Source organism: Ahaetulla prasina, chromosome 16 (assembly GCF_028640845.1).
Source record: "Ahaetulla prasina isolate Xishuangbanna chromosome 16, ASM2864084v1, whole genome shotgun sequence".
Classification (NCBI taxonomy): Eukaryota; Metazoa; Chordata; class Lepidosauria; order Squamata; family Colubridae; genus Ahaetulla; species Ahaetulla prasina.
Genome location: NC_080554.1, coordinates 10,093,123 through 10,115,444, shown reverse-complemented (window position 1 = coordinate 10,115,444; position 22,322 = coordinate 10,093,123). Strand labels below are relative to the sequence as shown.

The window sequence follows — 22,322 nt, the reverse complement described above, 5'->3', positions numbered from 1 at the left end:
CACCGCCCTGAGTCCTTCGGGAGAAGGGCGGTATAAAAATCAAATAAATAAATAAATAAATAAAGCTCTTGAGGAGGGCTGAATTAAAAAAAACAACAACCAACCATCCAACAGCAGAAATCTTGGATTGGAGATGGACATATGAAAAGCACTGGAAACTGAGCAATCGGCTGAAATTTCCTCTTTTCTCACCCCCTCCCACTTTGAAGAAAAAAAAAAGGGGGGGCTCACGGGGAGGTGTTTTTTTTGACAGCCTTACACGCCATTTTGACACTGGCGGACTTCAACCAAGCTGGTGACAAGGTCAGTCTTGCAAAAAAAAACACCACAAAAAACCACCTACGGAAACAGGTTTGTTTCTTCTCCTGCTGCCCCGGTTACAGGCACGGAATTGCCAACACCTTTTGCCTACTGCGTGCCACACCCCTGCCAGGTATGTTCTGAGCTGCTGGTAAGGCTAATCAGCAGCCACCTCCTTGGAAAGTCAACAATCGCACAACTGTTGCTTTGTTCAACGATATTAAAAAACAACAACAACACACCTCTTTTATTTTTTATTTTTTGCAAATCTACGTGTCCTGGGATAAGGCTGCAGGACCGACAATCTGGGCCGGTTGCTGGAATTCAGAGGTTTTAGTCTTCCGAGCTTTTGGATTTGTGCTGGAGCCCGTCTTCGGGGAAGTTCTCTCTAACAAGAGCATGTGCCGTTCTGTGTGTGGTATTTTTTATGGTGCTTGGTTGTGTGCGGTTTTTTAGATGTTGATTGGCGTGTGTTGATGGCTGGCTTTTAAATCGTCGGCTGCCCAGCTCTCGCCTTCTAAGCACTTGGTGGTATTGTTGTTGTTAGTTGCGAAGTTGTGTCTGACCCATTGTGACCCCATGGGCCACGTTCCTCCAGGCCTTCCAGTCCTCTGGAGTCCATTTAAGCTCACGCCGACTGCTTCAGTGACCCCATTCAGCCACCTCATTCTCTGCCATCCCCTTCTTCTTTTGCCCTCCATCTTTCCCAGCATTAAGCTCTTCTCCAGTGAGTCCTTCCTTCTCATTGTGGTTCGCCAGCAGCCTGCGAACCTGGCAGCGGAGTCGGGCAGTAAGGAGGCTGGGGAGGACGATGGGCCAGTCCTGGAATCAGAGGAAGGCCCGGATGAGGGCTCTGAGTCAGAGGCAGAGATGGGGCCAGGGCCATCTGGGAGCAATGCGCGGACTCTGGAGCCTCCAGAGGCGAACAGCAGAGAGGCAGAGAAACAGGAGGATCCTGTTCCTAGTGCACGCATGCGAAGAGCTGCCAGAAGGCAAGAGTAGCTGAAGCAAAAAGGACGACTTGGGAGTAAGGCCAGAAGATGATTGGCTTCTCCCATAAGGCTTAAAAGAGCAATGAGCCGTTGGGTGCTTTGTAGAAAAGCAACATTGATTCCAGTGCTTCTTGAACTTTGTGGGATTTTTGCCAAAAAAAAGCCTTTGGCAGGTTGCCAAAGACAACAAAGGTTGGTGATAAGGCCGAAGGACTGTTTATGAAGAATTTGTTTTGGACTAAGCTGAGAATGGATTAATTTGCAGCTGTTTATTAAAGTAAGATTGTTCAGGACTGAATTGTGTTTGATAATCACTACTTGGGCCTCGATCACAACAAATATGTGAGTTTCACCTTCAAGATCTGGCCTTCTAAAGAGCAGTCAGGGTTGATCTCCTCTAGGACTGACCGGTTTGATCGCCTTGCCGTAGGCTGGTGGTAAAATCAGCACTCCTGTTGACTGACGAGAGGCCTGTTTCCTCAGGCTGCAATCTTTTTCCCCTGGCTGTTTTTGTCCCTGCTCGTCCAACAATCTTAGTAGCTGCAAAAGCGAATGTGTGTCTTTGTTCGTTGTGAGGCTACCGATGAGTTCAGAAAGCACAGACTCTACTAGGGAGAAGTTCCCTGAAGATGGGCTCCAGGATGAATCCGAAAGCTCGGAAGACAAAACCTTTGTTCCTGATGGCTGACCCAGATCTTTGTTTTTCTCCCTTCCAATCTTCTCCATCCAAGGCTGGCGGTTGCCACCGGCAGGGTAATTTTTTTTAGGAGAGGACATCAAGAGCTATGGAGATATCCTGGCCTTTGAAACCCCCTCCCCGAAGGATTTTAAGCTTCCCCAAAGACTCACGTTTTGAAACAAGGGTCTCCGGATAAGAGGGACATGCCAATCGTAACCTGCCAAAGAATGAATACGAGAGAGAGAAAGAGAGAGAGAGAGAGAGAGAGAGAAAGAGAAAACTCATGAAAAACAAAAAAATCTTTTCCCCTTTCCTTGTTGTTGTTTTTTCTTTGTCTTCAATTCCTTTTCTTTTTTGCCCCCTTCCTTACTTTACAATCTCTTGGATTATTAGTTTTTATGTCCTAGTTCCAATGTTTTAATAAAAATGAGGTGCAAAAGGTCCCACTCAGAAGGTGCTAGCCAGTTAAGAAATACAAAATAGATGAATAAATACAAGAAAACACGCTCCCTCGTCTAGAATAAGCAGAGTAGCAACGTCCTGGGTTTCCTTACTAGGCACACGGCCTGTCTCTTCCCAGCGGCCACTTTATTTATGATTTGCATCTACTTGCAATAGTAGTCCTCAAGTTACGGCAGTTCGCTTAGCAGCCGTTCAAAGTTAAGGCACTGATAGAAAGGGGGCTTACGACCATTTTCCGCAATTACGACGGTTGTAGCATCCCATGGTCACGCGAGCAACAGTCAGACGCTTGGCAAACTCACACTTACAACGGCTGCTGTGTGTCACGCGATCCGCTTTTGTGACCTTCTGACAAGCAAAAACCAACGGGGAAGCCGGATTCACTCAACGATGATTGACTGCAGTGATTAACTTAACAACGGTGGCAAGAAACGTTGTAAAATGGGGCACGGCTCACTTAAACAATGTCTCGCTTAACAACGGAAACTGTGGTCATACGTCTACTTATGGGGCTACTAGGTGTTTTTTTTGTTTGTTTTTTATGAAAGCATCTATATGTCGTGTCCCACTCCTCCGCCGATGGCCGGGTCGGGGAAGTCCGTATCAAGCGTGCCTCTGCAGCTCTGCCAAAGTCCTATCAGAGTTCTCAAGGCAGGCAGGAGACCAGGAAGTGACTTCAGCAATCCAAGGTAGACTTTGCCTGACTCAGAGAATGCCAGAAAGCAGATCCTTTATATAGGCCTTTATATAGGCCTGCCCCTCCCTTCCTTTTGTTGACGTCACCTATCAATTCTCCGGAAGCGAGGATCTCTCCAGGCTCCAGCTGTTGGCAATTCACATTCCTCAGGCTCACATGCTGTGGGGGAGGGGGAGGGGTCTAGTTGCTCCGTTTGTCTGGGCATGGAGCGAGGGCTGGGGGCTGGAGGCATGCCAGGACATTCCTCAGCGTTCGGCAGGAGATAAGAGGGACCCGGCTGCGGGGGGAGCGAGCGAGACACAACACTATAGCACATCTCTCACCAACCATCCCTGTCCATCAGCCCCCCCATCCAGAGGTCCTCCCGACTTACCTTCAGAATGGAATTGTCCTGCCTGGTGTTCTTGGTGTCGTATCCTTCCAACAAGCAACACCGGGCAGTCAGGCCCGAGCCTGCAAATTCGGCTAAGTTCAGGTCGGTGAAACCCAGCTGTAAAGGCAACAGAGGGAGGATCAGGATGCGTGAAAAGCTGCAGGTTCCAGGTCGAATCGAAGTTTACAATCCCTTGTTGCGCTCCAGGAAGAGCCGTTCGGAGAGATTGGACAACCGTTGGCTTGAAATGGCATTGGGTTTCCTGCCTGAATAGGAGGTTGGGCTAGAAGACCTCCAAGGTCCCTTCCAACTCTTCTATTCCGTCTTCTATTCCATTTCTGTTTTCTATTTTATTTTGTTCCATTCCATTCCATTCCATTCATTATTTCATTCTCCTGTTCTATTCTATTCCATATTCTATTCTATTTCAAATTCTATTCTATTCCTTATTTCATTTTCTATTATCTTCTCTTCTCTTCTCCATTCCATTTTCTCTATTCTATACTCTCCACTCTTCTTTTATTTCTCTATTCTATTCTATTCTATTCTATTCTATTCTATTCTATTCCATATTTCTATTCTATTCCATATTTCTATTCTATTCTATTCTATTCTATTCTATTCTATTCTATTCTATTCTATTCTATTCTATTCTATTCTATTCTATTCTATTCCTATTATTTCATTCTCTATTCCCTTCTCTTCTTCTCCATTCCATTTATTTTATTCTATACTCTTTACTAAGAGGGATACGGTGGCTCAGGGGCTAGGACGTTGAGCTTGTCAATCGAAAGGTCGGCAGTTCAGCGGTTCAAATCCCTAGTGCTGCTGTGTAATGGGTTGAGCTCCCATTACTTGTCCCAGCTTCTGCCAACCTAGCAGTTTCAAAAGCACTTAAAAATGCAAGTAGAAAAAATAGGGACCACCTTTGGTGGGAAGGGAACAGCGTTCCGTGCGCCTTTGGCGTTGAGTCATGCCGGCCACATGACCACGGAGACGTCTTCGGGCAGCGCTGGCTCTTCGGCTTTGAAACAGAGATTAGCACCGCCCCCTAGAGTCAGGAACGACTAGCATGTATGTGCGAGGGGAACCTTTACCTTTACCTATACTCTTTACTCTTTCATTCTCTTCTCTTCTTATTCTATTCTATCGTATCCATATTCTATTCTATTCCTATTCATTATTTCATTCTCTATTATCTTCTCTTCTCCATTCTATACTCTCTACTCTTCTTTTCATTCTATTCTATTCTGGCGCAGGTGGCGCAGTAGTTAGAGTGTGGTACTGCAGGCTACTTCTGACTGCTGGCTGCCTCCAATTTGGCAGTTCGAATTTCACCAGGCTCAAGGCTGGACTCAGCCTTCCATCCTTCCGAGGTGGGTAAAATGAGGACCCAGATTGTTGGGGGCAAGAGGCCGACTCTGTAAACCGCTTAGAGAGGGCTGTAAAAGCACTGTGAACTGAGATATAAGTCTAAGTGCTATTGCTATTGCTATTCTACTCTACTCTAGTCCTATTCTATTCTCTATTCTGTTTTTTTCACTATCCTACAGAGGAATTATTGAGTCTGACATTTGCACCTCGATAACTGTCTGGTTCAGTTCTGCAACCCAACAAGAAAGACACAGACTTCAGAGGATAATTAGAACTGCAGAAAAAATAATTGCTACCAACCTGCCTTCCATTGAGGACCTGTATACTGCATGAATCAAGAGGGCTGTGAAAATATTTACAGATCCCTCACATCCAGGACATAAACTGTTTCAACTCCTACCCTCAAAACGACGCTATAGAGCACTGCACACCAGAACAACTAGACACAAGAACAGTTTTCCCCCGAATGCCATCACTCTGCTAAACAAATAATTCCCTCAACACTGTCAAATTATTCACTAAATCTGCACTACTATTAATCTTCTCATCGTTCCTATCACCAATCTCCTTCCACTTATGACTATATATTGATATATTGACCATCATTTGTGTTGTAAATGTTGTACCTTGATGAACGTATCTTGTCTTTTTATGTACACTGAGGGCATATACACCAAGACAAATTACTTGTGTGTCCAATCACACTTGGCCAATAAAAAATTCTATTCTATTCTATTCTATCCTAACCTTGACCTTGTTTTTCAGGAAACCCTGATCGTCCTGGGAAAGAACCAGGATGATTATCAGTCTGGCAAGGAAAGGGTTAACTCGCCCGGAGAGGTTGCATAACCAAGGACACAGAGCATGCCAGGTCAGTGATGTGGAAAAGGTTCACTCCCATGTATGTGTACACAGATATAATAAGGCACTCTTTGTCCTAAGTTCATCCCAGAATCCATGCTGCCATCCCGGGGTGAGAGAAAGAACTGAGAATGGGAGAAGATAAAAACTGGTTTGGTTTTCTTAGAGGGGGAAAGGTTGAAAGGGACGCATCTGCAAGCACATTAAAAAAATCCACACACACAGGTGGTCCTTGACTTACAACAGGTCGTTTAGTGACCGTTCAGTTTTACAACGGCACTGAAAACCTGCGACCTTTGTAGCATCCCTGGGTCACGCGATTCAAAATTGGGACATTTGGCAAGCGGTTCACGTTTATGACGGCCGCAGTAGTGGTGCCAGGAGAGTCACGTGACCCCCTTTGGCGACCTTCTGATGAGCGAAGTCCAAGCCGGGTTCACTTAACAACCGGGCCACCAGCTTAATAACTGCGGTGATTCGCTTAACAGCGGGGGCAAGGAAGGTCGTAGGATGGAGCAAACGTCACTTGAGAAAATGTCTCGCTTAAGAACAGAAATCTTAAGGGGCTCAATTGTGGTTGTAACTCGAGGACTGCCTGCATGGAAATTTAAGTCAATGGTTGACTTCAAGGCTTCTTCATGTATCAACAGGCCTAAGATACAGGAAATGGAGGAAGTGACAGATTTTATCTTCCTTGGGCTCCAAGATCACCGCAGATGGGGACTGCAGCCAAGAAATTAAGAGACACTTACTCCTGGGGAGGAAAGCCATGGCAAACCTAGACAGCTTACTAAAAAGCAGAGACATCACCCTGCCAACAAAAGTGCGTATAGTCAAGGCTCTGGTTTTCCCAGTTGCAATGGATGGCTGTGAAAGTTGGAGCATAAGGAAGGCTGAACGCCAAAGAATGGAGGCCTTTGAACGATGGTGATGGAGAAGACTCCTGTGAGTCCCTCGGACTGCAAGGCGATCCAACCGGTCAATCCTAGAGGAGAGCAATCCTGACTGCTCTTGAGAAGGCCAGATCCTGAAGAGGAAACTGAAATACTTTTGGCCACCTAATGAGAAGGAAGGACTCCCTGGAGAAGAGCCTCATGCTGGGAACGATGGAGGGCAAAAGAAGAAGGGGATGGCAGAGAACGAGGTGGCTGGATGGAGTCACTGAAGCAGTTGGCGTGAGCTTAAATGGACTCTGGGGGATGGTAGAGGACAGGAAGGCCTGGAGGAACGTGGTCCATGGGGTTGTGATGGGTCAGACACGACTTCACAACTAACAGCCGCAACAACAGGATACAGGAGGACAACTGATCGTCTAAGACTGTCAAGATGTTCTCCTTCCCTCGTCAAATTGTCCTATGGAAGGTGAGACAAACTGATTAAAGGCACAACTGGAAAAGGAATGGGGGAGGGGAGGAATGCTTTTGATTTTAACTTCATTTCCCAAGGCCCAAGAGATATAATCGAATTTAGTTTTTAGTCTTAGACACAGATGTTCCTTCTGGCGGTGGAGCTCCAGGGCTTGAGCCCTTGATCCAGGAGGAGGCGTGGATTTGATACCAAATCCACGTTGTCCACATGACAGCTAACATCAAAAACATCATCAAAAAAGGACAACAAAGAATGTTCTTTCTGCGCCAACTCAGTAAGCTCAAACTGCCCAAGGAGCTACTGATCCAGTTCTACAGAGGAATTATTGAATCTGTCATTTGCACCTCTATAACTATCTGGTTCGGTTCTGCAACCCAACAAGAAAAACACAGACTTCAGAGGATAATCAGAACTGCAGAAAAAATAATTGCTACCAACCTGCCTTCCATTGAGGACCTGTATACTGCACGAATCAAGAAGAGAGCCGTGAAAATATCTACAGACCCCTCGCATCCTGGATATAAACTGTTTCAACTCCTACCCTCAAAACAACGCTATAGAGCACTGCACACCAGAACAACTAGACACAAGAACAGTTTTTCCCCCGAAGGCCATCACTCTGCTAAACAAATAATTCCCTCAACACTGTCAGACTATTTACTGAATCTGCACTACTATTAATCTTCTCATCGTTCCCATCACCCATCTCTTTCCACTTATGACTGTATGACTATAACTTGTTGCTGGCAATCCTTATGATTTATATTGATATATTGACCATCAATTGTGTTGTAAATGTTGTACCTTGATGAACGTATCTTTTCTTTTATGTACACTGAGAGCATATGCACCAAGACAAATTCCTTGTGTGTCCAATCACACTTGGCCAATAAAAATTCTATTCTATTCTATTCTATTCTCTGCTAAACAAATAATTCCCTCAACACTTCAAACTATTCACTAAATCTGCACTACTATTAATCTTCTCATCGTTCCCATCACCATCTCCTTCCACTTAAGACTGCATGACTGTAACTTTGTTGCTGGTAATCCTTGTGATTTATATTGATATATTGATCATCAATTGTGTTGTAAATGTTGTACCTTGATGAACGTATCTTTTCTTTTATGTACACTTAGAGCATATGCACCAAGACAAATTCCTTGTGTGTCCAATCACACTTGGCCAATAAAGAATTCTATTCCTATTCCTATTCCTATTCCTATTCCTATTCCTATTCCTATTCCTATCCTATCCTATGTGGCTTTTCAAAGGTGGTGGGACCTTTGAACCTTAGGAGCGAGAAGGAGATTTTTCCCCCCAGATGAAGTAGACCTGAGATGCTGTATTGCAGGAGGACAATTTGATAGTCTAAGACAGTAGTGGAATTAAATTTTTTTTACTACCGGTTCTGTGGGTGTGGCTTGATGGGCGTGGCAGGGGAAGGATACTGCAAAATCCCCATTCCCTCCCCACTTTAGGGGAAAGGATACTGCAAAATTTCTATTCCCACCCCACCCCAGGGGAAGGATACTGCAAAAAATCTCCATTCCCACCCTACTCCAGGGGAAGCATACTGCCAAATCTCCATTCCCTTCCCACTCCAGGGGGAGGATACTGCCAAATCTCCATTCCCTTCCCACTCCAGGGGGAGGATACTGCCAAATCCCCATTCCCACCCCACCCCAGGGGAAGGCTATTGCAAAATCTCCATTCCTTCCCCACTCCAGGGGAAAGGATACTACAAAATCTCCATTCCCACCCCACTACAGGGGAAGGATATTGCAAAAATCTCCATTCCCTCCCCACTCCTGGGGGAAGGATACTGCAAAATCTCCATTCCCTCCCCACTCCTTGGGGGAAGGACATTGCAAAATCCCCATTCGCTCCCCACTCCAGGGGAAGGATGCTGCAAAATCCTTATTCCCACCCCACTCCTGGGGAAAGGGTACTGCAAAATCTCCATTCCCTCCCCACTCCTGGAGCCAGCCAGAGGTGGTCTTTGCCGGTTCTCCTAACTACTCAAAATTTCTGCTACCGGTTTGCCAGAACCTGCTGGATTTCACCCCTGGTCTAAGACTGTCAAGTGATTCTCCAGGATCTGATTAGAGACAAACTGATTAAAGGCACAACTAGAAAAAGAATTGGGGGGTGGGGAGGGATGTTTTTGATTTTACTTCATTTTCAAGGCCAAAGAGATACAATCAAATTTAGCTTTTAGTCTCGACACAGACGTGGCGTTGCAGAAGACCCACAAAAAACAGGCCGGGGCTGATGGGGGTTACATTTCCTGCAGTTTCCCCCTCTTTCCCGCACCTGCAAAAAACCCACATTTATTTAAACCCATCTTTAGACCGCGCTCCGAAGCCTATGAGCAATTCGGCAACCGCGTGGCAGAATTGCACGCCGAGCCTTCGCACGAAACCCACTTCCCGTTTCTCTTAGCCGACGTGCCAAATTATATGTGATGTTTTACAGCTTTTAAAAAAAATAATAATAATAAAAATTTGAGTTTGTTCTGAACCGGGTCAGCCTGCTCCTTCTCTCTTCTCCCTCCGTCTATGGGTCAGAGGTTTGGATATAAACGCAACGCGGGAGTTGCTAACTTTGTGCAAATTAAAAGAGCCGTGCATGGATACTACGAGGGGAAGAGATTTGCCAAACCTCCAGAAAAGGTTGCCGTTGTTAAGGAGTAGACAAATAAGACAACACAAGCATGGACTCCCGAATCCTCAGGGATGGTAGGTAAAATATGGGTAGTTTTGGACTTACGATGGTTCGTTTAGTGACCGTTCCAAGTTACAAAAAGTGACTTACAGCTGCTTTTCATACTTATGACCCCATGGCCACGTGATCAAAATTCAGATGCTTGGCAACCGACTCATATTTATGACGGTTGCAATGTCCCAGGGGGTCACACGATCCTCTTTTGCGACCGTCTGATGATCAAAAACCAATGGGGAAGCCAGATGGACTTATCCATCCTGTTACCGACTTTAAAATGGTGGTGGCTCGCTTAACAACTGGCCAAGAGAGAAAGGTCATTAAATGGGGCAAATCTCAGTTCACAACTGTCTCGTTTAGCAATAGAAATGTTGAGCTCAAATTGTGGTCATAAGCCGAGGACTCCCTGCACAGATCTCTTCTATCTAAGTAGATGGACAACAGCTAGTTATGAGCAGACAGAGAAATGTGTCTGATGTTTGATCTCTTTCTCTCTCTCTCTCTTTCTCTCTCTTTCTATGTCCCCCCGTCTCTTTTTCTTTTCTGTCTCTTTTTCTCTTTCTATATCCCCGTCTCTTTCTGTCTCTCTTTCTGTGTCCCTCTTTCTTTTTTTCTTTCTTTCTTTCCTTCTCTGTCTCTTTCTTTCTCTTTCTATATCCCTGTCTCTTTCTTTTTCTGTCTCTCTTTCTCTTTCTGTCTCTTTCTCTCTTTCTATGTCCCGTCTCTCTTTCTTTTTCTTTCTTTCTTTCTTTCTTTCTTTCTTTCTTTCTTTCTTTCTTTCTTTCTTTCTTTCTATATCCTCGTCTCTTTTTCTCTCTTTCTCTTTTTCTGTCTTTCTCTCTTTCTATGTCTCCCCCATGTCTTTTCTCTTTCTCTCTTTCTATATCCCCGTCTTTCTCTTTCTGTCTCTTTCTCTGTCCCCCTGTCTCTCTTTCTTTTTCTGTCTCTCTTTCTTTCTCTTTTTCTGGCCTTCTCTCTTTCTATGTCCCCCCGTCTTTCTTTTTTTCTCTCTCTTTCTCTTTTCTGTCTCTCTTTCTGTCTTTCTCTCTTTCTCATTCTCTCTCTCTTTCTTTCTCTTTCTCTCTTTCTATATCCCCGTCTCTTTTTCTCTCTCTTTCTGTCTCTTTCTGTCTTTCTCTCTATGTCCCCCCATCTTTCTTTTTTTCTCTTTCTCTTTCTATATCCCCATCTTTTTCTGTCTTTCTCTTTCTGTCTCTTTCTCTCTTTCTCTGTCCCCCATCTTTCTTTTTGTCTCTTTCTCTGACTCTCTCTTTCTATGTGCCCCATCTCTCTCTTTTTCTCTTTGCCTTTCTCTCTCTCTCTCTCTGTCTCTATGTCCCCCCGTCTCTCTTTTTCTCTTTCTCTCTCTTTTTCTCTCTCTACACACACAGACAGATATATTTCCAGTATTTTACAACAGTCAAAATTACTGGTGTGTAACGTTAGAACAATTTGAACGCTTGACTGTACAGGGGACAGGTTGTCCTTAACATGACAAACTGCTGATCGTCTTGGCCAAGCTGAGAAAAAACACACCTGTCCTTCGAGTACGTTTATCCTCAGCAATGAATTATGCTGGAATTCAAACCTTACACTTCACACTTTGTCTTATTTTTAGGGGAAGACTATAAATAGCCTCGGGCCAAAGAGCCAGGCCAGAGCTAAGCGCCACAGCAAAGACTCAGTTTTGGTTCTGTTTCAGGCCACGCTCCTGTTTTAGACTTGTTAAGAGTCCTTTGTTATTGCTGTGGTCCAGAAGTGATGGATTTCACCAAAGTAGGGCTGTCCCTGAAACCCGCTAGCACCTTTGTCTCCAATGGCCTGGCCTGCAGATTTCTGCCATCAGGGTGTCTAAATTGGGGTTAAAAAAGAGGTTTAGAATAGAATAGAACAACAGTTGGAAGGGACCTTGGAGGTCTTCTAGTCCAACCCTCTGCTTAGGCAGGACACCCTGCACCACTTCAGACAAATGGTTATCCAACATCTTAAAAATTTCCAGTGTTGGAGCATTCACAACTTCTGGAGGCAAGTTGTTCCACTGATTAATTGTTCTAACTGTCAGGAAATTTCTCCTTAGTTCTAAGTTGCTTCTCTCCTTGATGAGTTTCCATCCATTGCTTCTTGTCCTGCCTTCAGGTGCTTTAGAGAATAGCTTGACTCTCTCTTCTTTGGGGCAGCCCCTGAGATATTGGAAGACTGCTATCATGTCACCCATAGCCTTTCTTTTGATAAGACTAGACATACCCAGTTCCAGCAACTATTCTTTATAAGTTTTATAAAGAAGAGAAGAGAAGAGAAGAGAAGAGAAGAGAAGAGAAGAGAAGAGAAGAGAAAAACAGAGTTGGAAAGGGCCTTGGAGGTCTTCTAGTCCAACCCCCTGCTTAGGCAGGAAACCCACTTCAGACAAATGGTTATCCAACATCTTCTTAAACACTCCCAGTGTTGGAGCTTTCACAACTTCTGGTGGCAAGTTGTTCCACTGATTAATTGTTCTCACTGTCAGGAAATTTCTCTTTAGTTCTAGGTTGCTTCTCTCCTTGATTAGTTTCCATCCATTGCTTCTTGTCCTGCTCTCAGGTGCTTTGGAGAATAGCTTGGTTCACTCATTATAACATATTTGAACAAGTTTTTAGTGGTGGTGGGACCAATCTTTTGCGTCAGAAAGAAGCATCTCACGCTGGATGTTCAGAAACCTTTGCTATTTTTCCTCTGGGTTTTAGATATAATTTTTTTTGGACCGCTCGAGTTGTTTTAAACTCTAGACCCCAAGATTACTTTAAAACTTAGGGTACAATGTACAGGTATCACTCCCAACTTCTGGTTCTGGGCAAGGGTGGTTAAAAAGAGTTTGGGAGACCTCGTGCAAAACTGGCTTGCTTAACTTCGCAAGCTCTAGAAGTTTTACAACCGGCATCTTCTAAACTCTCTTAGATTTTTAGGAACCCGGATCGACCCCAAGTTTCAAGAGGTGGCTGACGGGAGGAAGGCGTATTTGCAAACCCAAACCCGATCATCATCTAACACAGCTTTGCTCTTGGATGGCCGGGTGTGTTCTCTTACCTTGGAATAGGCTTTTCCGCCTTTCAGTTCCTGCCGTAAAGGGGTGGGGGAAAAAAAGAAAGAAAATGTCAGTTTACAAAGAAGGACTCAAGAGGCCTCTGGTGGCTCAACAGACTAAGACAGTCTGTTATTAACACAGCTGCTTGCAATTACTGCAGGTTCAAGTCCCACCAGGCCCAAGGTCGACTCAGCCTTCCATCCTTTATAAGGTAGGTAAAATGAGGACCCAGATTGTTGGGGGCAATAAGTTGACTTTGTATATAATATACAAAATGGATGAAGACTATTGCTTAACACAATGTAAGCCGCCCTGAGTCTTCGGAGAAGGGCGGGATATAAATTCAAACCCCCCCCCCCAAAAAAAAGAGAATCAAAAGTTATTTTACAAACGAGGGTCCCAACCCAAGCTATTTGAGGCTGGTTTGTTCGGATGGAAATTTTAGAATACAATAGAACGGAACAACAGAGTTGGAAGGGACCTTGGAGGTCTTCTAGTCCAACCCCTTGCTTAGGCAGGAAACTCTCCCCCCCCACACCCCACAGCCCAAAATCAAAAGACTCACTTTGCGGACTGAGACACGGCAAATGCAGGGGTCCAGGAGTCCCGTGGTAGGATTCGCACTCATTTTGCAGATGAAGGTAAATTTCTTCTGCCAACGGACGCAGTTCTCTTGAACTTCTTCCCTGCGGGGGAGGAGGGGGAGGACAACAAAAAACAAGAGATGCAACTCCATCCGAACGTTTGAAGCCGGGGAAGATCAGGCTGCAAGGATCCCCTTGGAAGGAAAGCCAGTTCCGTACCCGGGTAGCCCTCAACATACGACCACAACTAAGCCTGAAATTTTCCGTGGCTAAAGCGAGGGAGTTTGTTAAGTGAGCTCTGCCCCGTTTTACGCCCTTTCCTGCCACAGTTGTCCGGGGAATCGCTGCAGATGTTCAGTTAGTGAGGCAGCTGTGAACTGAACCTGGCTTCTCCACTGAAAGGTATCGGTTCTCCTGCTTGAGCAGGGGGCTGGACTAGAAGACCTCCAAGGTCCCTTCCAGCTCTATTCTATTCCAAGGTTGCAAAAGGGGAAAACATGATCCTGGGACACTACAACTCGGTTGCCAGGCGCCTGAATTTTGATCACCTGACCGTGGGGGTGGTGCAACGGTCATTAAGCATGAAAAACGGTCATTAAGTCACTTTATTCGGCGCCTTTGTAGCTTCGAACGGCCGCTAAATGGACTGTTGTAATTCGATCTGGATCTGTATAGAAATTCTCGTCAATCTCAAAATGTCTTGTAGAAGAAGATAAAAGTTCCTGCCGCAATTTTTCCTTTTGGGAATTATAACGGATTGTACAGTGACTGAGACTAAATTGATCTTGAACTTAGTAAAAGGCTGCTGATTGGACAATATTGGTAGAAAAAAGAATTACCTACAACAGAAGAATGGATATTGAAAGTTATCAACTTGGCTGAGATGGCAAAAATCTCAGCCTTTTTGAAAGACAAGACGCAGGAAAGGTATTTAATTGAATGGAAAAAATGGATTATTTACAAAATAGATATCAGATTAAGAGATATCAGATTGCCTTTGAATAATTAGGATGTATTATTTTAGAATGTTATGGGAGAGGTTAGGAAATGAAAAGACTCGGATGAGGCTAATTGGATTAGAACGGAAAATTTTACTCTATGTTTGGTTTATGTGTAATAATACCTTGTGATTGACCCGGGAAGCCCGGGGGGGGGGGCGGTGGAGTGAGGGGGGAGTGGGTTTTGAGAGGGGAAAAAATGTTTGTTTTTTAAAACTTTTTCAATTAAAAAAAAAATTCTCGTCAATCTATTGCTCGCGGACCAGAGCACGTACTTCAAAATAACGCCCATTTTCCCCCCCCCTCCTGTAAGCTCAGGCCGACCCATGTTCTGGAATGGCTCATTTCGCACTGTTGTTTCCTTGAATGTTTTGCTGAAAAAAGAAAAGTGGGGGGGGGAAAAATGCAACTGCCCACATCAAGGAAAAGAGGCAGCTGGCTAAGGAGAAAAAAAATGGACAGCTTGAAGAGCAAGTGGGGTTGGATCAGATGAGGGGAGAGAGAGAGAGAGAAAGAAAGAAAGAGGGTGGGAAGGAGGGAGAGAGAAAGAAAGAGGGAAGAAAGAAAGAAGACAGAGAAAGAAAGAAAGAAAGAAAGAAAGAGAAAAAGAAAGAGTGGGAGGGTGGGAGGGAAAGAAGGAAGGAAAAGAAAGGAGACAGGGAAAGAAAGAAAGTAAGTTAGAGGGAGGGAGGGAGAAAGAAAGAGGGAGAGAAAGAAAGAAAGAAAGAGGAAGAAAGATAGAAGGAAAGAAAGAAGGCAGGAAGGAAGGAAGAGGGTGGGAGGGAAGGAAGGAAAAGGAGACAGAAAGAAAGAAAGAAAGAGAGGAAGGGAGGGAGAAAGAAAGAAAGGGAAGAAAGAAAGAAGACAGAGAAATAAAGAGGGAGAGAGAAAGAAAGAGAGAAAGAAGGAAGGAAGGAAAGAAAGAAAGAGAAAGCAAGAAAGGAAGAAAGAGAGAGAGAAAAAGAAAGCAAGTGGGAGGGAGGGAGAAAGAAAGAGGGAGAGAAAGAAAGAAAGAGGAAGAAAGATAGAGGGAAAGAAAGAGGGCAGGAAGGAAGGAAGGAAGAGGGTGGGAGGGAAGGAAGGAAAAGGAGACAGAAAGAAAGAAAGAGAGGAAGGGAGGGAGAAAGAAGGAAGAAAGAAGACAAAGAAATAAAGAGGAGAGAGAAAGAAAGAGAGAAGGAAGGAAGGAAAGAAAGAGAAAGCAAGAAAGGAAGAAGAGAGAGAAAAAGAAAGCAAGTGGGAGGAGGGAGGAAAGAAGGAAGGAAAGAAAGGAGACAGGAAAAGAAAATAAGTAAGTAAGAGGGAGGAGGGAGAAAGAAAGAGGGAGAAAAGAAAGAGAGAGGAAGGGAGGAGAAAGAAGGAAGAAAGAAAGAAGAGAGAAAGAAGAAAGAGGGAGAGAGAAAGAAAGAGAGAAGGAAGGAAGGAAAGAAAGAAAGAGAAAGCAAGAAAGGAAGAAAGAGAGAGAAAAAGAAAGCAAGTGGGAGGGAGGGAGGAAAAGAAAGAAGGAAAAGAAAAGAGACAGGGAAAGAAAATAAGTAAGTAAGAGGGAAGGAGGGAGAAAGAAAGAAAGAGGGAGAGAAAGAAAGAAAGAGGAAGAAAGATAGAAGGAAAGAAAGAGAAAGGAAGAGGGCAGGAAGGAAGGAAGGAAGAGGGTGGGAGGGAAGGAAGGAAAAGGAGACAGAAAGAAAGAAAGAGCGGGAGGGAGGGAGAAAGAAAGAAAGAAAGGGAAGAAAGAAAGAAGACAGAGAAGTAAAGAGGGAGAGAGAGAGAAAGAGAGAGAGAAAGAAAGAGAAAGAAGGAAAGAAGGAAAGAAAGAAAGAAAGAAAGAAAGCGGGAAAGAAGGAAGGAAGGAAGGAAGGAAGGAAGGAAGGAAGGAAGGAAGGAAAGGAAGGAAGAAAGAAAAAAGCCAACTCCAGTTGCGTTGAAGACAACAGTCTGTTTCCCCCCAACTGCTCTAAACCACTATTTGTGGTTTGTGACAATGCAAAGCTGAACAAGATGTGGTCCCTGCTGCTAGGAAACCAGGATTTAACCCGTCAACCAGCCCATGAGGTTTAGGCCTTCGCGACATCCCGAGAGATCAACGTGGTCCTATTTGATTTGACTTTGCAATGCAACGTTGGGAGCGCTGCAACCATCAAAAATAAAAAAATAAAAAAAAAGGAAGAAAGGCAGGCAACGGCCAAAACCTACAAGGCAACGCTTGACCCACAACCATCGGTGGAAAAAAAGAAGGCAGATGCGACCAGAAGAATCCGGATGCAAAGGAAGGAAACGAAGGGAGGGAGGAACGGAAAAGATAACCCACAAGCAGAGGTGAGCAACATCACGAGACGATCAGCTATTTGTCTGGTTTCTCGCTTGCTCCATCACGCAGTCGCCAGATGCATATCGTTTTCTCTCGCACGCAAAGTTGGGGATGAGGGACGAGACGCATCTGGAGACCCCTCGGGTTGATTGGTCCTCTCCTGCAGCAAAGCTGAAGAACTCAACCTGTGGCCTTAAACAGAAGTTCTCCAACGGAGTTGGCCCCCGGTTCTGGAACCATGCAAATGTCCCTGACGGCTACAAAGACCTCACTTCCTGTTTCAAAATCGGGGTCACCTCCTCAGAAGGTTGAGAAAGGCCGACTCCTTCCTTGAAATCCCAAGAGCTGAAAAGCCAAGGAGGACCTTCCTCCAACGAGGAGAACCTTTCTAGTTGACCTACTCCAGGGGTGGGATTCGAAAATTTTAGCAACCGGTTCTCTGCCTGCTTGCTGGGTGGGCGTGGCCATGGTGGGCGTGGCCTATTTGGCCTCCTGCACCACAGCGGGGGAGGAGGGGGGAAGACGTTTTTGCCCTCCCCGGGCTCTGGAGGCTTTTCTTGAGCCTCCGGGAGGGCGAAAACAGCCTCCCCCAGGCTCCAGAGGCTGGAAATGTGCCTTTTTCCAGACTTCTGGGAGGCCTGTTTTTCGCCTTCCCGGAACCTCCATGCAGGCCCTGGACTTAACTGGCATCGAAAATGGGTCGCTTGGAGACTCTTGGGGAGGGACAGGGTGGGTAGGGGCAGCCAGTCCTTGCAACTATGGGTTTGGCCAACCAGATGTAAAATTAGCATCCGGTTCGCGCAAACCGGCTGAATCCCACCCCTGTTCTACTCCCACTTTCCCAACCAGTTGGTCAAGACGGCATGATGTATATGCTGATTAAGAGACGGGTTTCTTCACCGTCAAGGAGGAGCAATTTTTTCTTCTTCAAGGATAGGCCGGAAGAGGATGGGGCTACCCTTGGGTCCAAGAAGAACCTAACGTTTTCCTACATGATTCTGGAAAGATGGAATCTTTGAGTTAGATGTGTGGTGACAAGATTGTCCATGCCTACTTCAAACACTGGTTGTGAAAGTTGGACCATAAGGAAGGCTGAGCGTCAAAGAATGGAGGCCTTTGAACTCTGGTGCTGGAGAAGACTCCTGCGAGTCCCCTGGACTGCAAGGCGATCCAACCGGTCAGTCCTAGAGGAGATCAACCCTGACTGCTCTTTAGAAGGCCAGATCCTGAAGAGGAAACTGAAATACTTTGGCCACCTAATGAGAAGGAAGGACTCCCTGGAGAAGAGCCTCATGCTGGGAACGATGGAGGGCAAAAGAAGAAGGGGACGGCAGAGGACGAGGTGGCTGGATGGACTCACCGAAGCAGTCGGCGTGAGCTTAAATGGACTCTAGAGGATGGTAGAGGACAGGAAGGCCTGGAGGAATGTGGTCCATGGGATCACGATGGGTTGGACGCGACTTCGCAACTAACAACAACAACAACAACTTCAAACATCTTCAAACAACCTGTGGGTGTCTCTCTAACTCCAAACCATGTTACTGACATCTAACCCTGTTAAAGATGTACCTCTTCAAGGAGGTTCTCACAAACACACAAGATACACACTGGTCCTCACCCCGCAGCAACTTTTTCACGATGTTGGATCCTGTCCCTTGTTCATCTTGACTGCCAACTCTACAATTTTGACATCACCCTTCTGGAATGTCATTTCTCTCCAAACTACACAACAAAAATGGCTTAAAAAAAGACCAACGAGATGCTTTTTGTAATTATTATTATTTATTTTTTTTGCTGTGTTTTAGTCTCACAGAGGTCACTCTCTTAGCCAACGGTTAATTCCAGAAGAATCGTGTCAGAGAGAGAGAGACAGAGAGAGAAAAACAGTTTAGAACATCCCTTTTTAATGGGTCAGCCCTCCTCATGCCAAAAAACATTTTGAAATCCGTTGATTTTGTTCCAACTCTGGCTTTAAGATCTGCAAAGGCGTGGTACGTCCATGCAGGGGGAAAACATGCTTTTAAAAGCTCATGGTAAACACCCCAAAATTTACAGTATTGTGCTGTCTATGCAGGATTTCGCTCATGTGTACGAGCCATCAATCTTCTAAGGAAATCTGATACCAGATGCTAGAGATCAGAAGGCGCTTTAAACCACTGCAGATGTGGTGAAATCCAATTTTTTTTTTGCTACCGGTTCTGTGGGCGTGGCGTGGCTTGGTGGGCGTGGCAGGGGAAGGATACTGCAAAATCCCCATTCCCTCCCCACTCCTGGAGGGAAGTGTGTGTGTTTGTGTGTGTAAATATAAATACCGTGTTTCCCTGAAAATAAGACCCTTTCTTATATTTTCATGAACCCCGAAATAAGCGCTCGGCCTTATTTTCGGGGAGGTCTTATTATTTTGGGGCGCGTGGAGCAAGACGGGGCTCCCCTTGTCGTCTTACCTGATTTCCAGCTCTGCCTCCCTAACCCTAACCAGAGGAAATGGCAGGGACCGGCTGAGCATGTGTTTTAGTATTTTCGGGGAGGGCTTATTTTTTTGTGTGTGTGTGAATGTGAGTGTGTGCTTATATTAGCGCAATGCACTCAAAAGCCCGATTGGGCTTATTATCCAGGGAGGTCTTATTTTGGGAGAAAGAGGGTGTATATATATACCCACACATATATACATACACACACATACTATGAAACCTCAGAAAACATATATATATATATATTTGTTTTCTGAGGTTTCATAGCCATTTCAAACCCCTCCAATCCATACATGCAGCAGACTGACACCCACTATGAAGATGTAGCACAACCACGAACACGAAGCCAAACAACAGCAATGCAGCTCACCAGCTCAAATCCCCCTGCAACTCAGACTAATCTGAGCACAACCAAGCTCCCACCCAAACAGGACACACCCCCAGCCAATTAAAGCACAAAAAAACCCCCATCCAATCAGAGCGCAGCCAAGCTCCCACCCAATCAGTTCAAACCCCCACTACCAGTTAAATAGAAGAAACAGCTGCGATCACACATTGCTCCCAGAAGCACGAAGCTGATAACACCAGCCTGAAGATGACGAATGAGACTTCGTCGAAACGTCGCCAAGACACTTCCAATTTTACGTGGGAGAAAACCCGAATAACGAAAGACCTACATACAAACACCTGCGAAAACCTCAGTATATATATGTATGTATATATGTATGTATGTGTTGTGTCTTGCCCGCCCTCAGAGCAGCCGGGGCCTTCTTACCTGCTCCCGAACACTGAGGAATGTATGCCTCCCGGCCCAAGTCCTGGCTCCATGCCCACACAAACTGCAGAAGAAGGAGAATCTCCCGGCCCCAGCCCTGACTCCATGCCCAGGCAAACGGAGCAGCTAGACCCCTCCCCCTCCTCCACAGCATGTGAGCCTGAGGAGGGTTTATTCCCAACAGCTGATTGGAGTAATCCTCGCATCAGAAGATTGGATAGGCGGAGGCAACAGAGGGAAGGGAGGGGCAGGCCTTAATGAGTGCTGAGTCATGGAGCCACACCCCATGGCCTATATAAAGGATCTACTTTCTGGCAGTCTCTGAGTCAGGCAAAAGTCGAACTTATCTTGCTGAAGTCACTTTCTGGTCTGCCTGCTCTGAGGACTTTGCTAGGACTTTGGGCAGAGCTGCAGAGGCAAGCCTGACTCGGATTTCCCTGACCCGGCCGTCAGCGGAGGAGTGGGACACGACAGTATGTATGTATGTATGTATGTATTAGCAAGGCTTCCCTTGTTTGGCAGCTGCTCAATCCACCTTCCTGGGGTGAAGTGACGTAGCTCGTTGCACCCCCAGCCCCAAACAGAGGAGATCCTAAAATAGTAGCCACAGACCCCCTTAGTCTGAGTCAAGGAATTGCTCACCCCACCACACAATCTAAGAGTAAGGCTTGGGATCAACAAGTAGCTTGTCTTGACAACGCAAGCAGTCATGGCCAAAAGTCATTCCTTCGTGACTTTGCGCACGTCACCCAAGGCGCAACCGAGCCAAGTCTGATGAATGTCCGTGAATGTTCTCGGAGGGTTTGTTTCTTACACAAAAACAGGGCAGTTATTCAGCAAGACAAGTCATCGCGGACAAGGGGATGGAATGATGCAAACTTCATTAACAATTGAGCCTAACTTGGGGTGTGTGTGGAGAATTGATGTATCTCAGTTTGTTTTCTCTGAAGGGCATTGAAGATGACCGACTTCCTTCTTCTACCCACAAAACGACACTCATCTTTTCCCGAAACCCACCCGAGGGGGGTGGTGGTGGTTGAGTGGCCTCTGCCTCCCGCTGCTTCCCCACATACTCCTGAGTTAAGTTGGTCTAAAAGGACCACTTAGCTTCTTGCCAATGAGCTAGGAGACGTTTTGTGGTAGTCCTCAATTTACAACCATTTGTTAAGTTACAATAAGGTACGGTAAAGATTCCCCTTGCACATACGTGGTAGTCGTTCCTCACTCTAGGGGGCGGTGCTCATCTCCATTTCAAAGCTGACGAGCCAGCACTGTGCGACGCCTCCGTGGTCATGTGGCCGGCATGACTCAAGGCCAAAGGAGCACGGAACGCTGTTCCCTTCCCACCAAAGGTGGTCCCTGTTTTTCTACTTGCATTTTTTTTTTACGTGCTTTTGAACTGCTAAGTTGGCAGAAGCTGGGACAAGGAACGGGAGCTCACCCCGTTACACAGCACTAGGGACTCAAACCGCTGAACTGCCGACCTTTCGATCGACAAGCTCAGTGTCTTAGCCCCTGAGCCAACGCGTCCCTCAAGTTATAATAGCAGCGGGGGGGGGGGGGGGGGAAGGGGACATTTTTCACGCTTATAAACTTTGCAGCATTCCCATCGTCAAGTTGTTGAAAATTCACAGGCTTGGCAACTGGCATGTACTTATGACGGTTGCAGTGTCCCAGGGTGGTGGTGGTCACGTGATCCCCTTTGGTGACCTCCCGACGAGCAAAGTTGACGGGGAATCCAGATTTCGGGGCTTCACAACCGTGTTACTAATTTAACAATGGCAGCAATACACTTGACACCTGTAGCAAGGGAAGTCGTAAAAATGAGATAAAACTTGCTTAGCCAAGGTCTCTCACTTAGCAACAGGAATCCTGGGCTCGACTGTGGTCGTAAGTCAAGGACTACCTATATGCAATGCTAAAGCTACAAGAACGTTAGTGAACATTTGATACCTTGGGGGAAATTCAGAGAATATTATAGGTCCTTGAGTGGCGCAGGCTGCTAAACAGCCTGTTATTAACAACAGCTGCCTGCAATTATTGCAGGTTCGAGTCCCACCAGGCCCAAGGTTGACTCAGCCTTCCATCCTTTATAAGGTAGGTAAAATGAGGACCCAGATTGTTGGGGGCAATAAGTTGACTTTTTATATAATATACAAATAGGATGAAGACTATTGCTTAACATAGTGTAAGCCGCCCTGAGTCTTCGGAGAAGGGCGGGGTATAAATGTAAATAAATAAATAAATAAATAAATAAATAAATAAATATTCAGAATACATTCTGTTGGATTGGGGCA

General features: G+C 45.6%; 2 protein-coding genes across 2 annotated transcripts in view; both read right to left on the bottom strand.

Annotated features, from left to right (window-relative positions):
- PIP5KL1 (phosphatidylinositol-4-phosphate 5-kinase like 1) overlaps window positions 1–8,727 on the bottom strand; it is a 57,576-nt gene extending 48,849 nt beyond the window's left edge. Inside the window, exon 1 of the mRNA XM_058159359.1 lies at window positions 5,504–8,727. The gene's annotated coding sequence lies outside the window, so the exon portion shown is untranslated. The remainder of the gene's footprint in view (window positions 1–5,503) is intronic.
- The window catches only part of EEIG1 (estrogen-induced osteoclastogenesis regulator 1), a 69,441-nt gene that overhangs the window by 13,286 nt on the left and 33,833 nt on the right, over window positions 1–22,322 (bottom strand). The window contains exons 3-6 of the mRNA XM_058159360.1: window positions 13,455–13,575; window positions 12,892–12,921; window positions 3,504–3,620; window positions 2,142–2,188 (exon numbers count right to left, since the gene is read on the bottom strand). Of these exons, the coding sequence (XP_058015343.1) occupies window positions 2,142–2,188; window positions 3,504–3,620; window positions 12,892–12,921; window positions 13,455–13,575 (315 nt within the window). The remainder of the gene's footprint in view (window positions 1–2,141; window positions 2,189–3,503; window positions 3,621–12,891; window positions 12,922–13,454; window positions 13,576–22,322) is intronic.